Source organism: Loxodonta africana, chromosome 1, assembly GCF_030014295.1.
Source record: "Loxodonta africana isolate mLoxAfr1 chromosome 1, mLoxAfr1.hap2, whole genome shotgun sequence".
Taxonomy (NCBI): Eukaryota; Metazoa; Chordata; class Mammalia; order Proboscidea; family Elephantidae; genus Loxodonta; species Loxodonta africana.
In genome coordinates this window covers 13,761,332-13,777,363 of record NC_087342.1, presented here as the reverse complement: position 1 = coordinate 13,777,363, position 16,032 = coordinate 13,761,332, and the positions used below count along the sequence as shown (strand labels likewise).

At 48.5% G+C, this 16,032-nt stretch overlaps 1 protein-coding gene across 2 annotated transcripts in view; it reads right to left on the bottom strand.

Annotated features, from left to right (window-relative positions):
- Positions 1-16,032, bottom strand: part of PDIA5 (protein disulfide isomerase family A member 5) — a 122,334-nt gene that overhangs the window by 80,832 nt on the left and 25,470 nt on the right. Inside the window, exons 1-3 of one of the 2 annotated variants that reach the window (XM_064291146.1) lie at positions 10,598-10,724; positions 10,040-10,215; positions 7,217-7,304 (exon numbers count right to left, since the gene is read on the bottom strand). Coding sequence is in view for 1 of the 2 variants with exons in the window: in XM_064291196.1 (XP_064147266.1) it covers positions 7,217-7,304; positions 10,598-10,724 (215 nt within the window). In the remaining variant the exon portion in view is untranslated. Of the gene's footprint in view, positions 1-7,216; positions 7,305-10,039; positions 10,216-10,597; positions 10,725-16,032 lie in introns of those variants that run through there. The other variant, XM_064291196.1, reaches the window with a different exon arrangement.

The window sequence follows — 16,032 nt, the reverse complement described above, 5'->3', positions numbered from 1 at the left end:
CATCTCTCTCCTAACCTCCCAATCGGATCCTCAGGAAGCCACAGTCCTGTGTCAGCATTTTTATATCCATGCAAACAGTCAGCCTCCTCCCGGTGGGGCAGAAAGAAGGCTACTCTGAAAACCAGGAAGGCATGGACCTTGGTTGGATCCCAGCCTTTCTGGTTTCACCATCAACCAAAGAAGGAGGTAAACTCTTTCTCCCTTCTGCAGGATTTTACACGGCAGGAATCTGAGCAGATGGTCTTGGGATCCCCTGGGGGCTGGGTGGGGTGTGGCAAGGTAGAAGGTGCCATTACTTCAGAGACGTGAAGAACGTGAGGAACAAGCAAGAAACGCAGGTGCCAAGCACCCTGGACTTATAAAAGAATGTAGCTGGAGGGTACAAAAAAAAAAAAAAACCCTGTTGCCACTGAGTCAATTTCGACTCATAGGGACCCTACGGGACAGAGTAAAATGCTCCATAGTTTCTAAGGAGTGCCTGGGAGATTCAAACTGCTGACCTCTTGGTTACCAGCCATAGTTTTAACCACTATGGCACCAGGGTTTCAAGGCAGGAGGCAATTAGAGATTGGTCTTGGAATAAATAAAAAAAAAAAAAAAGAGCTCGTTGCCATCAAGTTGATTCTGACTCATAGTGACCCTACAGGACAGAGCAGAACTGCCCCATAGGGTTTCCAAGGAGTGGCTGGGGGATTTGAACTGCCGATCTTTTGATTAGCAGGCAAACACTTAACCACTGGGTCATGGACAGGACCTCAGTGCTCACACAGCACTTTCTGATGTAGGTAGGACCTCTTTCGGACAGGGATCCTCCCCAACTGGGCTGCTCTCCTTGGTACTTACCTCAAGAAGGTATGTAATAAAGCATGAATTCTGCAGTACGGAGAATAAAACCAATGGGAATAAGGGAGAAAAGGTGTTTTCTCCTCCTCAGGCACAGAAGATGTCTGCCCTGCATCTGCTTTCCTGGCCCAACAGTTCTAAGGTTCTGCTCCTCAGCTGGGGCCCTGCTACCCCAGCAGGTGCACGGGAACGTGCCAGAAGGCATCAGGATAAACACGCAACTTGGTTCTGGGAGTCCATCTTATCCCATAGCAAGTAATGTTAAACGTGCTTATATTGAAAGAAAAGATTTATAAGGGAGCAAATGCAAATTCAAATAATTTTTAGAAAAAATCATAAGACTTCAAAATATGTTATACCTGCCCTGGCAGGCCCCAGTTCTTGGATCTAGGAAGCCAGCGCTGCTCCAGGGGAAATCAAGCAGATGAGGGAAGAAGAGCAGGAAGATAAGAAAGTGTGGTTAGGTGATGACCTTAACCCCTCAGGAAAAGAAACCTAGGACGGTCTTGCCCCCAGTGAGAACGGGCCTCGGGAATTAGCATACCAGGAACACCTCCAGCCTGCTGGCTCCAGCTCAGCTTCCCAGAGAGCAACACTCCAGCCAAGGCCGAGCCCCGCTGCCAGGCTGCCAGGCGTGAGGGGAATACCAACCCCCTCACACACAACCCACTTAACTGCTGGGCAGCCACCACCAGCCAAACCAAGTGCGGCTGTTGAGGTCTGAGCCAGGAGGTGGAGTGAGGAGAAAGGAGAGCTGACAAACCACTGGACGGAAGCCAGGGGCCCTACAGATACCTCAGAGCAACAAGTGGCAGGGCCTGGGACCAGAGGGAAACCAGCGGGGGGGTGGGGGGTGGGGGGGGGAGGGGGTGCGCGCTCCTACAGACATGCATGCACAGGCAGGGAAGAGAGAGCCAGAAAAGTGAAAAAAGAAGGGAAAGAAATACCCACATAGGGAGAAAGAAGAAAAGAGGCCAGAAAAATGGGGGAGGCAGGAACCGAGAGAAGGCAAGAGGCAACAGGAACTTAGTTGTTATTGTTGTTAGGTGCCATCGAGTCACTTCCAACTCATGGCAACCCTGCCTAAAATGAAATGAAACACTGCGGGTCCTGTGCCATCCTCACACTCATTGCTATGCTTGAGCCAGCCCACTGCTGCAATCCATCTTGTTCGGGGTCTTCCTCTTTTTCACTGACCCTCTACCAAGCATGATGTCCTTCTCCAGGTACTACTCCTTCCGAATAACATGTCCGAAGTATGTATGTGAAGACGAAGTCTCGCCATCCTCGCTTCTTAGCAGGGTGAGAGAAAAGGGGAGGATGAAGGAGAGAGCCTCGGAGCAGAGGAGAGCAGAGCCACGAGAAGCAGACACCCAGGATAGGGGAGACACACACACAAAAAAGACCCCCGCCCCGAGACTGGAAGAAGACCCCCACCCCCCTCACCTCCCCACCCCCCCCGATACTCACACACTCCAAGCCCTGCAACTTCTAGTATTTTCTCAACTAGGCTTTTTAGGGATGAGAGCGACTTGGAAGATTTAAACTGAAGCCCAGAGAGGGGCAGTGATGTTCCAAAGGTCCGTCAGTGGCTTGATGTCAGAGCCTGGACTTCCAGCCAGGTCTGTGCCCACGCTTCTTTCGTTGTTTCTGTAGACTTGTGTGTGTGTGTGTGTGTGTGCGCGCGCACGCGCGCGCTTTAGGTTCAAGTTCACAGAGCAATCAGTCCCCTGTTCGACAGTTTGTGTATAAAGTAGTCCATGACACTGGTTTTATTCCCCACAACGTGTCTTCTGCACTCTCCCCATTTCCATCCTAGATTCCCCGTTTCCTTTCGTCCTGGTTTTTACCCCTTCCTGCCTTCTCATCTTTGCTTTTGGGCAAACGTTGCCCTTTTGATCTCGTATGGTTGATTGTTCTAAGGTGCACGTTCCTCTCGGGTGTTAATGTTTATCTTATGGGCCTGTCCACGGTTTGGCTGGAAGGTGGCCTCTGGGAATGGCTTCAGTTTCAGTTCAGAAGGGTGTCTTGGGGCCACAGTCTTGGGGGTTCTTCCAGTCTCTCTCAGACCAGTAAGTCTATTCTTTGTGTGTGTGTGAATTTGATTTTTTGTTCTACAATTTTCCCCTGCTCTGTCTGGGACCCTCTGTTGTGATTTCAGTCAGAGCGGCCGGTAGTGGTAGCCGGGCACCATGTAGTTCTTCTGGTCTCAAGGTGCCCCACACTTCCACCCAAAACCTTCTGTAGGGGCATCCTCACGAGAACCAAGGAATCCTCAACCACTAAAACGGTATCGGATGAACAAATGCACCATCTCTCCCCCTCCAGCCTCTCCTTGGAGAACCCTGACCAAGCCCAGAGGCAAAATAACTAAGGGAATGTGGTCTCTCACATTTCAATAGTGTTTTTTATTCTAGAAAGAACTTTCATTTACCTGATCCTCACCATAGCCCTGGAAAGAAGGCAGGATATGTATTATTGCCCCATCTTACAGGTGAGAAAACAGACTCAGGTTAACAGGCTTGTCCCAGGTCACAGGGCTAGTAAGTAGTGGAGATGACCCTTCGACTCAGGCCTCCTGCTAAACCCAAGGCTTCTTCCCTTATTTCACAGCACCTGCAAAGATGCCTCAAGGCCTAAGTGCCCTCTTCTGCTGCCCCAGAACGTACCCTGCTCCCTTCACCTGCACTACCCAGAAAAAAAAAAAAAACTGGAAAGGGGAAAAGTAGAGTGGCCTGTTCACTCCAGACCTTCCCACCATCCCCCGACCTTCTCATCATCCCCACCCGCAACTCCCGCCATCCTCATTCTAGTCTCCAACCCTTGGCTGGCAGGGCAGGAAGCACACCTGGAAAGAACAAGAGATGGGGAGGCCTGGCAGGGCCCGTTCCAGGGGACGCAAGCTCTGCTGACCATCTGCTAGCTAACAGCAACAGGGATAAAAGCAAGCAGACCTCGGCTCCGCTCCACCTACCCACTTCACTGGAGACAGCGACAGACAGCGTTCCAAGAGCAATTCTGCCCATCCCTGGGAGTAGCTTATTCACAGACTCATAAATGCAGACACGTTGAGGACAACGGCGAGAGCTGTCAGCACAGGGCCCCGTGCACTTACTGCTGGAGGGTCCCCTAAAGATTTACAGGGTGAGTTTTTAAGGCCAGAGGCAAAAGTGGATGAGCAGAAGGACAGAACCTCACTCCTGCCCTGGTGGGGGGGCTCTCCTTGCCTAACAGTGGTCCATGAGAACTCCCCCCAGGGCAGCCTGCATGGACCTGAGCCCCGAATTCTGTCCCTTGGGCTATTCTGAAGATGTAGCTGAACCCAGCCTGTAATTTTAAACTCAGAACCAGCTATCCCTGCTTCCAGCATAATCCATTGTATCTCTATAATCCACCTACTTATCTAAATTATTTTAAAAGCTACTTAACATCCCGGTTTAGACTACCTCTTTGAGGGATAAATTCAGCAAGCTACATGGCAGCTACGTGGAATCGTTTATCTTTTTGTCTTATGGTTACCCCTCTGAAGCTCTAAGGCACCTAGACTGTAATTTGAGCACATCAAAATTCACAGGATTTAACCCATGGCACTTGTTTTTGACTCCTGCCATCATTTCTCCAAACCTTAGTCCTGAATTCTAAACTTTTTAGTCTTTACTCACTAACGCCCAAAACAAAACAAAACAATCAAACCCATTGCTGTCAAATCAATTCCAACTCATGGTGACCCCATGTGTTACAGAGTAGAACTGCTCCATAGGGTTTTCTTGGCTGTAATCTTTATGGAAGCAGATTGCCAGGCCTTTCTCCCGTGTCCCCATTTATTTTACCATCCTTCTCTGGATGTTTTCCAGCCCATCTAAGCACCAGAGCAGGACAGACTCCCCCAGCCCAAGGCAGGCCATGCCTCTCCAGGGGAGGAGAACTTTCATCTCTTTACCTGCCACCCCAGCTGCCCACAGGCAGTGCTTGGAGGACCTAGACCTCAGGAAGCCACCTACAGGAAAGGCCAAGTGCACTTTGAAAAAGTGGCACTCTGAGAACTTTTCCCAATTTCAAACTTGACCTCTTCTGTGAAGCTTTTCTCAGGCAGAATTAAGTGACTCTCGCTCTATATTGATAACCTCTATTTGAGCAACTTTTCACCTGGCATTGTAATCACCTGGTCCTGCGTCCACCTCCTGCTTGCACACCAAGCTTCTTGAAGACACTGTTATTGACCTTTGTCATCTTTTTATCTTCAAAGCACATAGTAAGTGCTTAGGAAATGTGTGCTGAATAGACCCATTTAGTTGACAGAGCAATTAAGTCAAAGCTCCGCTGCCCATTTGTGCCCCCCCATAAGCCTCATGGAAACCCTGGTGGTATAGTGGTTAAGTGCTATGGCTGCTAACCAAAGGGTCGGCAGTTCGAATCCGCCAGGCGCTCCTTGGAAACCCTATGGGGCAGTTCTACTCTGTCCTATAGGGTCGCTGTGAGTCGGAATCGACTCGACGGCACTGGGTTTTTTGTTTGTTTATAAGTCTCATAAGAATGTCCTATGATAAGGCTCTATCAGTACAGCAGCACCTGTATCAACTTCAGATATGAAGACTCCAAAAGGTCTGGTCCCCTCAAATAGCCTCTGTCACTTTGCCAGTCACCCAGAGCACTCTTGGTATAATTTGGGAGACAAAAACAAGCATGGAAGACACGAACACTTTCAGACCAACTACAAGCTAGTATTAACCAACGGCCAATACTTCACCTACTGCCTGCAGGAAGTCTTTCCCTTTCCTTTAAGTTAGTGTTGGAATGAATCTGGAAGTGTGAGGCCAAACATACAAACACAAAGACACACACGCACACACCCTGTTGACATACCGCTTGGCTAAGACTCCTCCTGGTCTCGTTCAATGCTTTGTCAAAATATGAATCCCCCTCAGTTCTCTCCAGCTATAGGCAGGACAAGCTTGAGCCCACTCACTCACAAATCAGTTGCAAAAATTGACTTGCAATACAGCCATTTAGAACTCAGCATGAATAAAGACAGAGGCTCATTTAACCCACAGGGTAGTTAGTAGCAGGGCTTGCTACTTGGGCACAACAGCTACATTCAAGTTAAAAGACCTTTATGGGCCATCCAGGAAGACAACCTGCCCCTCCACCCAGCAGCACCCCACCTGTCCCCCAATAACAGAAGAGTACCATACTGCCTGTTCTCCTTCCCCTTCTTTTCCAAACCCATGTTTCTGAAAAGCCGTAAGGCAAGGTGAGATGGGAACACAGTGGTTCTGGAGAGACCTCCTGTCCTCAGTCTGAAACAAGCACATCGTCCCCAGGGATAACATTCCCAGGGCAGAAAAAAAAAAAAGCAGAGGGGCATGCAAATGCTGGTGTCCGCCCAATAAAGCTGCACAGTTCCTTGCATGCATACAGTTGATGCTTAATAAATGCTCAAAGAATAAACCTGTTATTATCCACCTTTTCTGTATATTCGTTTGCTATCTATGTGTCTTTTCTGTGTTTATGTACACCAAATTGGGGGCCAGTTAAGAGCATGTGTTTGTGTGTATATACAAACCTCTCGTGTATCTCTCAGTACACAGAGAGAGGCGGAAACTACTCCTAATGACAGAAACGAAAGATGAACTGAGTAACCCTGGACTCAAGCTCCCAAACTCAAGAAAATCAGAGGAACTCCATCGAGAATCACCTTTGTCATCCTAAGAAGTAGCCCTCCTTCCTATTGACTCCCTCCCACTACCTGAACACTGACGGGGCAGCGTCTGCGGGGAGAGGGGTCATGGGGAGGAGGGCCATGGCATCTGGATGGGTGGAGTGGTGTGCTGAGCACACAGGTCAAAGGAGAGAGGGGGAGAGGGGGAGGGGTACCAGGGAGGCTAAGCTGCCTGTCCAGGACTGACACCAAGGCAGCGAGTCAGGCCAGGTAGCCCATTCCACTGCCTCTACACTGCAGGCAGCAGGGACCACGAGTTGCAATGACCTGGGTGGGGGGTAAAGACCACGGTTCTTGCTCCAGGCCCACCATAAGCCCACAGGGTGACCCTGCAAAATCCCCTTGCCTCTCTAGGCATCAACTCCCCTCTATAAAACAGGGAGGGGAAGCTCCACTACCCCACTCCCACTGGGAAAACAAAATAAAGTGACAGAGGACAGCAGTGAAAAGTGAAAGTACTGTGGAGAAGGGGAGAAAAAAGGCAGCTTTCCCCTTCAGTGATGGCCTGGCAGTACTGCTAGGGGGACTATCCTGAAGCAATCTCTCCATCAAGTCCTATCTCTCAGAGTACTCGTCCAGGGACAATTCCCGGCCCCACCGATCAAAGCCCCCAAATACCTCCCTGCCCACCATCCCGGCACCCGCAGGACATACCCACAGTCCACCCAGCAGATGGTGCCTTGTCCTTTCACTGCCTGGGCCACAGTGGACAATAACCTGAGGTGATTTTCAGCTGCCGTCTCTGGAGAGAGAAAAAAAAAGAAAATATGAAACATATGTGTCCAAGGGCACCCAGAGCCATCTCCATCGTCTTCTCTCAGATGCAAAGCATAGAGACCAATCCCAAGGAAGGGGCTGGGGTGGATGAAGAAGTCTTGGGTGCCATTTAAAATACCTGTCCCCGTAATCAATAGTGTCAGTGCGTGTGTCTGCAAGAATAGCCAGGCTCGTCTCAGACACTGCCCCCAACTCTCCCTCCTTTAAGCCACACCTCAAGGCTTCTCTCAGCCAGAATCTCAACTCCCAGGACAGTCTCCGACTCATTATCTTTCTGGGACAAGTTTTGAAAATTCTGTAAGCAAACAGTTACAATTCTATAACTAGCAAGGAAACAATCTTGCAGACTCCATGCTCGTCCATCCTGACTCCCCGCCTGGGAGCTGACAAGGGCAGGGACCAGATCCCTCTGTTACTAGAGCATCACACACTGACCTAGGAGCTCGGTGCCATCTTGGTCATTAAACGAGGTATATACATGACACTAGTCTCCCGCGGACCAATGCCAACTGTACCCCAATGCATAGTTCACAGCCCACTTTTCGGGAAGCCACAGGGGGATGCACCAGCCCGGGCAGTACCTCTGGGGGTTGCTGCAGGAACGAAGACTATGCCATGGGGCAGGATGCTGTGAACACAAGAAAGGGGGAGTCTGCTATTGGTCCAGGGGTCTGGGCACAGAACCTTGACACCACTGTGGAAGGGAAGGTTCTTAGGGAGAGAGCCCCTGTGGCCAGGATTTAAATACTGACAGCCTGGCCTGATCCCCTTGCAGAGTGGCTGTGGCAGTGTTTGATGCCTGCATCCAGCAGGCTCTGGGTCACCATCCCCTACCATGATACCCAGGAGCTTGCCTGCGAGGCCTGCCAGCCACACACTGTTGGGAAGAGCAATCTGTGCCCTCACCCACCGAAAAGCCACACGAGACATTCCACAGCCAAACACATGATTTCTGGATTTGCGGATAACTGATAGCTGTTTGTGAACACGGAGCACGCTGAGCCTTTCACAGGAGCAAACAAAAAGCATCTTCCAAAGGCATGCACACAGTCTCCAGAAGGGGCAGTCCCAGGAAACCACTGCCCAGGCAACCAGAGCAGAGGGGGCAGCTGAGGTTGGAAAGGCCACAGTCCCGCAGCTCATGCTGGCCTCTGGGGAGCGGGGAGAAGGAACACAGAAGTGGAGCAATATAAGGACCTCTCCCCTCACTCCACCCTACGGTGACAGCAACGGAAAGGGAGGCACTGCTTGGAAGGCTAGGAGGGAGGGAAGGAAATCCAGTTGCTGCGCTGCTCACAAAACCCACTGGAGGTCACGCATGTCATGCAGCAAGTGTGAGGGAGGAGGGAGGAAGGTAAGATCATCACCCACGGCCACCACCTTGCAGCCCAAAGCAGGAATGCACATGGTAAGTGGGAGGTGCTGGGAGTGCCACGTCTCTACCAAATGGGACCATGGTTGAGCAGCAAGAGGAGGAGACAGACCAGACCTTCAGGCCCTACTTCCTGCTAGGGGCCATCTCCTACCTTGCAAAACCAGTCAACATCAACTTGAGTCCAACTCATGGTGACCCCATGTGTATCAGAGTAGAACTGAGCTATACAGGGTTTTTAATGGCTGATTTTTCAGAATTAGATCACCAGGCCTTTCTCCCGAGGCACCTCTAGGTGGCCCTGAACCTCCGACCTTTTGGTTAGCAGCTGAGTGCACTGAGCACATTAACGGAAGGCATTAACCATTTCCACCACTCAGGTCCCACGCAAGAGTCCCCACCTTCCCGCTTTCTAACTTACCACGATGTCTTCCTGGCCTCAGCCCTGTCTCAGAGCCCGTCCATCACTGCAGAAGGCATACATTTCTTCCTATCACACATCTGTCCTTACCTCTCCATGGCAGGACACAGAGAAGACAGAGCAGACTATCTCTACTAGCCACTGGCTGGTGGACCTCAACTAGAAACTGGATATTATCTGTCAACTCACACTGCCTACCTCATGGCAACTGAGTAAATGAGACTGTATCATAGAAATCCCATGTGGAGTCTCCTTTTAAGGCGAGCTTCTATAATGGGGCCTTCCCCAGAGAAGGAACTGGGTGTGCTCCTTCACTGACGAACACCCCAGTTGCAGGAGCATCCAAGGAAGCAAGCCAATGGTGAGTGGAGGTACTCACCATTATTCAGTGCCCTACAATCCAGGCCTCAGGGAACTCTGCTTCTCCCTGGCCTCGGTTTCCCCCATTCCAGACAGCAGAGAAATGCTAGTCACATGCTGGGCTCCAACAATAAACTCAGCGAGCATGTGCCAGGCCCTCGGGAGGAGGGAGCAGCAAGTGGCAACGAAAGCAGCCATGTGCCAGGGGTGCCCGGAGGACGCAGCTTCAGGAGGGCCACACGTCCAGAGCATCCATCAGACCCAGTGCCAATGACTGTCAAGGACGAGCTGCCAGGCAGAGCTGGGCCCAGAAGTGGCCTAGCCACTGGCTGCTGCTTCTGCAGGGGCACCAGAAACTTGGCATCCTGAGGAGCAGTGAAAAACACTTAACTCTGCTGGAACAGCACCAACGGAGTCAGACGTTTACCCTTCCCCAAAATTGCTGCCAAGAGCTGAGCAAACCTCACTCCATCCTCTATCCCCTCACCAGTCTCAAGGTCAGAAGACAGACAGGCTGCTGCTTCCCTCCTTGATGAAGCTGCCATACCTTGAGTTCAGGACCTACTACAAGTTCAGGCTCATGTCTGACCCCAGAGCAGGGCAGGTGGGGGCCAGGCAGGGCTGCCAGTCCAGATGAGTACCCCCACGCCTGGGACCAAGTCAGCTGGCAAGAGGCCGGTCAACTCAGTCAGCAGCCTGATGGGCCTCGTCCTGTGCTGGGCACTGCAGGGCATGGAGATGAAGGGAGACTCGTCGGTCCTCCCTCCAGGGAAGCCAGAATGTCCATTCTTAAGCCCGCCATTTGGGTCCTCTGTCTTCCTTCACAAGGCCTCTCCCTCATCAGTGGAGTCCCACTAGAGACCAGAACACTGGTAAAAAGGAACTGCAAGGTCTTCTCAGAGATCCAAAAGCGGCAGAACAAATGCCCCAACATGTCTCTGCCCTGTCTTCTGAGGAGAGCTGACAAGCCCTACATCCCCTGAATCCTTGCTGAGTGGTGTTAGGTCCTAAGGTCTCCTGCCTCCCACCTGTGTGCTCCCCTCCCCCGCCTTCCCTACTCGGTCGTCGGGTGCCTGCTGATCCCAGGCCAGCAGGGGGCACTCACCTGACTTGGAGTAAAGCACCAGTACATTATTCCGGGTCCTGAGAAGTTTTTTCAAATCCTTGTGGTCAGAGACTCTCTCGATGAGCGGGGAGACCTTTGCGGAGGACAGCCACGTTGGCAGGACCACCTGGGGACCAAGGAGCCAAGGACCGTGAGTCCTGATCTTGACCAGGCCCAAGGAAGACCAGATGCCCACAGATGTGCTGCCTGGAGCACGTTTTGCCTCAGAGTGATGAGGGCAAGCCAAACCCATTGCCGTCAAATCAATTCTGTCTCATAGCGACTCTACAGGACAGCGTAAAACTGCCCCATAGGGTTTCCAAGGAGCATCTGGTGGGTTTGAACTGCTGACCTTTTGGTTAGTAGTCAAGCTCTTAACCACTGCACCACCAGGGCACCAAATACAAACCTCATATCAAAATGAAGCAAAAAAATCGAAATACCGGACTTCATTAAAATTTTTAAAATTGCTCTGTGAAAGATCCCGCTAAGAGGATGAAAAAGACAAACTACATACAAACTGGAAGGAAATATTTCTAAGGCACATATTCTGCACAGTACTAGCAGCTACTATACACTGAGAACTCTCAAAAGTCAACACGAAAAAATGAACAATCCAATTAGAAAATGGAAGAAGCTATGAAGAGACATTTCACTGAAGATTGAAAAAATATCATCAGCCATTAGGAAAATGTAAATTAAGGCCACAATGAGCTACCACCACACGCGTATTAGAACAGCTAACTTATAAAAAAGCGACAATACCAAATGCAGAGAAACTGGATCTTTCTCACATTCCTGGTGGGAAGGTAAACACCACTCTGGAAAATAGTTTGGCAGTTTCTGAAAAAGCTACACGTACACTTACCATGATGGAGTTTTTATCCCAGAGAAATGAAATTGACATCTACACAAAAGCCTGTACGTGAGTGTCCGTGGCCCCAAACTGGAAACAACCACGACGCTACACCTACCTTTTCACCTCATTCCCTCTCCAAGTCGCCTCATCCAGGAACACTTCCCTCCAAAACACCAAAGCCCTTGTGTCGAGTCGATTCTGGCTCATAGACTCCATGTGTTGTAGAGCAGAACTGCTCCACAGGGTTCTCCTGCCTGTAATCTTCGTAGAAGCAGATCGCCAGGCCTTTCTTGCACAGTGTCACCAGGTGGTTTGAAGCACCAGCCTTTCAGTTAATAACCCAAAAACCAAACCTGTAGCCATCAAGTCAATTCCAACTCATAGCGACCCTATAGGACAGAGAAGAACTGCCCCATACGGTTTCCAAGGGGCAGCTGGTGGATTGGAATTGCCAACCTTTTGGTTAGCAGCCCGAGCTCTTAACCACTGCACCACCAGGTTAGCAGTCGAATGCAAACTGTGGCACCCAGGGACCTTTTGGGGCACTTCCAACGCATTCCTGATCTCCAACCTACCCTTCTTCTTCACGCACTTTTATAATACTGCCTGGGCTGCCATCATATAGAAACATGGTACTCAGACCTACTGGTCACCCAGTCAATCGTGAGCTTCCTGGGAGGTCAATCAATGTCTGTATTCTACACTCAACCCAAGTGCAGTACACCGGAGCAGTGAGAAAACTCCATCCCACCTAGACTCACCAAAGCAAAAAAGCCACAGAGAAGTAAGATCATCCCTTGATGTTTAGGATGGAAATGGGTGAGAGGTTTTCAGCTTTTCCCATTCAGCCAAGTGATCTCTGGGACAATTCAACAAGAGGGGAGCCAATTCTTACCAGAGAACCGATTCATCACCAGCTGAATGGGATTGGAGGCACCAGGCACATCTGCAGGCAGGACAAGGGGTGAGGCTGAAAGCAGGAGGTGGTCAAAAGTCTGAATAAGGAGCAGTCACACAGCAGACCCCCTCCTCCAGCCCAGGCTGCTGGGCAACAGCCTTTCGCCCACCTGGAAGAGAGTAAGAGGGCTACTACATGGAGAGACGGCATAAAAGCTCTGCTGGTAAGACACCAGACAGAGGGTGGGTGTGTGGTCCCTACAATAAATGTGGGGATGACGGCAAAGTCTACAAACTAAACGTTAAGATCGCCCATCCCCCCAAGCCTGGTATCCCTCTAACAGCTCCCTTTCCTTTTCCAGAATGCTGTCTGCCACTCTTAGTCCCCCAGGCAGGAGATTAGAGAATTCTTCTGGGGGTGGAATGGAACTGAGGAGCACAATATTAAACTGGAAGACAGTGATTTGAAGATCCTCAAACGAAACAGCGGAGTTTCCACTCAAACATGCACTGTGAAGTTAAGATGTACACTCCACCCCTCCCCACCCTCACAGTCCCCAATCCATCCGCTAGTGCCTTGTGCAGAGAGATAACCAAGGTTCAACAGGTATCTGAGTAAAGCCCTCGACGTGAAGGCAGAGACCAAGACAAACCAATGGAAAGATAAAACTTAAAAGAAAATAAAGAGAACAGAAGAAAATGACAATAATCATAACTACTATTCTCAAACAAATAAAACTGTGCATACTCAAAACCAGAATAGGGAGCTATATAAAAAGTGAACAGTGAATCAGGAAGGACTCTTGGAAAGTAAAACTATCACAGAAACTTAAAAATCCAATCAACTTCACAAAAAGATAACTCAATCATAAAAGGGGCAAAGGACTTGAATAGACATTTCACCAAAGAGAACATCATTCAAATGGGCACCAAACATATGACAAGATGCTCAGATGTCATTAGCCGTCAGAGAGATGCAAATCAAAACCACAATAAGATACCATTTCACTCCCACTAGGAAGGCTCAGATTAAAAAGAGAGAAAAAATAACAAATGTTGGCGAGGATATGGGAAAATTGGAACCCTCGTCCATTGCTGGGGGGAATGCAAAATGGTAGAGTCGTTGTGGAAAACAGTGTGGCGATTCCTCAAAAAACAAAAAATACAACTATCATATGACCCAGCAATTCCACTCCTAGCTATATACCCAAAAGACTTGAAAGCAGAGACTTGTACACCAATGTTTACTGCCTCACTATTCACAAGCGCCAAAAGGTGCAAACAACCTAAATGCCCATCAGCAGATGAACGGAAACAATGTGGTACATACATACAATGGAATACTACGCAGCCAATAGCAGAAATAAAGTCCTGATACATGGTACGATATGGATGGAGCTGGAAGACATCATGCTGAGGGAAATAAGTCAATCACAAAAAGACAAATATTGTGGAACCTCACTTATATAAAATGACAAGAAACGGCACATGTATAGAGAACAAAGTTTATCAGCAGTTACCAGTGGTGGGAGGGAGGGAGGGAGAAAGGGGGGGTTAACGTGATGGAAATATCACGTTAATTAAGGGTAGGGCTGCACAGCCGATTATTGTTAATTGTTGTCAATAAGTTGTATACCTGTAAAAAGCTGAATTGGCAAAAGTTGCACGATAGATATTTTTACAATAATGAGAGTAGCTGCTGAGGCGGCTTATGTACAACCAAAAACCTCACGGGATTTGGTCCCTTGATTTGGAGGTTTAGGGCCATGTTTTCATAGGACATTTCAGTTAATTGGCCTAATAACATATTTAGTGTGTGTGTTCTACCTTCTAGTTCCTTGCATTGTGCCCGGGGTCTGAAAAGCACGCAAGTGGCCATCCAAGGCACAATTGATCTCTATTTGCCTGGAGTAACAAAGGAAGAAGAGTCAGAATAAGAAGAATGTAGAACGTGTGGCTAATTGTCTCCATGAACAATGCCTCCTTTGCCCTGAGACCAAAAGAACTGGATGGTGCCGCACAACCATTACCGAACATTTTGATCAAAGAGTCTATAGAAGAATCCTGATCAAAACGGGGAAATGCAGAATATAATTTCTAATTCTCACGACTTCCTGGAGCCATGAAGGTTGGATGAACCCCTGAAGCTAATGCCCTTAAATAATCTTTAAACCTTAAACCAAATAAACCCCCTGAAGTCTACTTAAAACTAAACAATAATTTAGCTTATCTAGTAAAAAATGTCTGCCTTGAGCATTATGCTCTTTTAAGAACTACCTACATGGAATTAAATTGACAACAGCAACTTGAAGGATTAGACAGGAACCTTAGTGGCAGTGAATTTGTTAGTGGGGAAGGAACGACTCATAAAAGGAGGGTGTGAATGGTTGCACAACTAAAGAATATAATCAATGTCACTAAATGGTACATAAAGCAACTGTTGAATTGCTGTAGGTTTTGCTGTTTATTTTCTCAACAACAACAAAATAAATAGAATTTAAAAAATTCAATAGGATTGGAAGTAGAATTAATATATATATATATCCTAGGGAAAAAAAAAAAAGATGAAGAAATTAAAAAAAAAAAACCCTCAGGAGGAAAAAAGATAAGAAAACTAAGAGGATGGATCCACTAAGTGCAAAACCCAAATGAAGGAGTCCCAGAAAGAAGAAAAGAAGTCATCAAAGAAGGAACTCAAGGCAATTTCTCAGAGCTGAAGAATAGGGCATCACCAAAATACACCACTAAGAATTTTCAGAATATTTGTGACAAAGAGGAGATCCTAAAAGTTTCAAAACGAAAAAAATACCACAACCAAAGGATCAAGAGTCAGGACTGGTGTCAGGCTTCTATCAGCAACACCAGAAGACATTGAAGCATTGCCTTCATAATTCCCAAGGAACATGATTTCCAACTGGAGTTCTATAATCAGCCAAACTGTATATCAGTTGTGAGTTAAGATTACTCAAATGTGTAAAACCTAACATTAATACGCCCTTCCTCAGGAAGCTGCTGGAACACATGCTCTACCAAAACATGGAACTAAATAAAAATAGAGAAAGACACGGAAACTAGGAGACACAGGCTCCAACAAAGGAGACCCAACCCAGTGCCATCGAGTCGATTCCGACTCATAGCGACCCTATAGGACAGAGTTTCAAAGGAGAGGCAATGAGAATTACAATATGCTGATGGTGAAGAGAAGTCCCAGGACAACAACTGTTCAGCAGCCAACAAAGCGATGAGCCCAGGGTAGGGCAAGGACAGACGGCTCCAGAGGAATGTGGCTGACAAAAAGAGGCAGATGTAGATTACTAGGAGCCTTGGTGGCGCAGTGGTTTAAGAGCTTAGCTGCTGACCAAAAGGTCGGCAGTTCGAATCTACCAGCTGCTCCTTGGAAACCCTATGGGGCAGTTCTACTCTGTCCTATAGGGTCGCTGTGAGTCAGAATCAACCCAACAGCAATGAGCTTGGTTTCATTTTTTTGGTAGATTATATGATATGCTTGATCATATTAAAAGAAGTTTTAATTTCTGCCAGAGAAATTTAAAAAATTAATCAATCGGACCACAGTTACACAGCTAATAAGCAGCAGGGTCAGAATTTGAACCCCCATCTCTCTCAGCTCTGATTCCAGATCTCTTACGAGCCAGAAGTACAGAGTCGAGCCTGAGCTCAA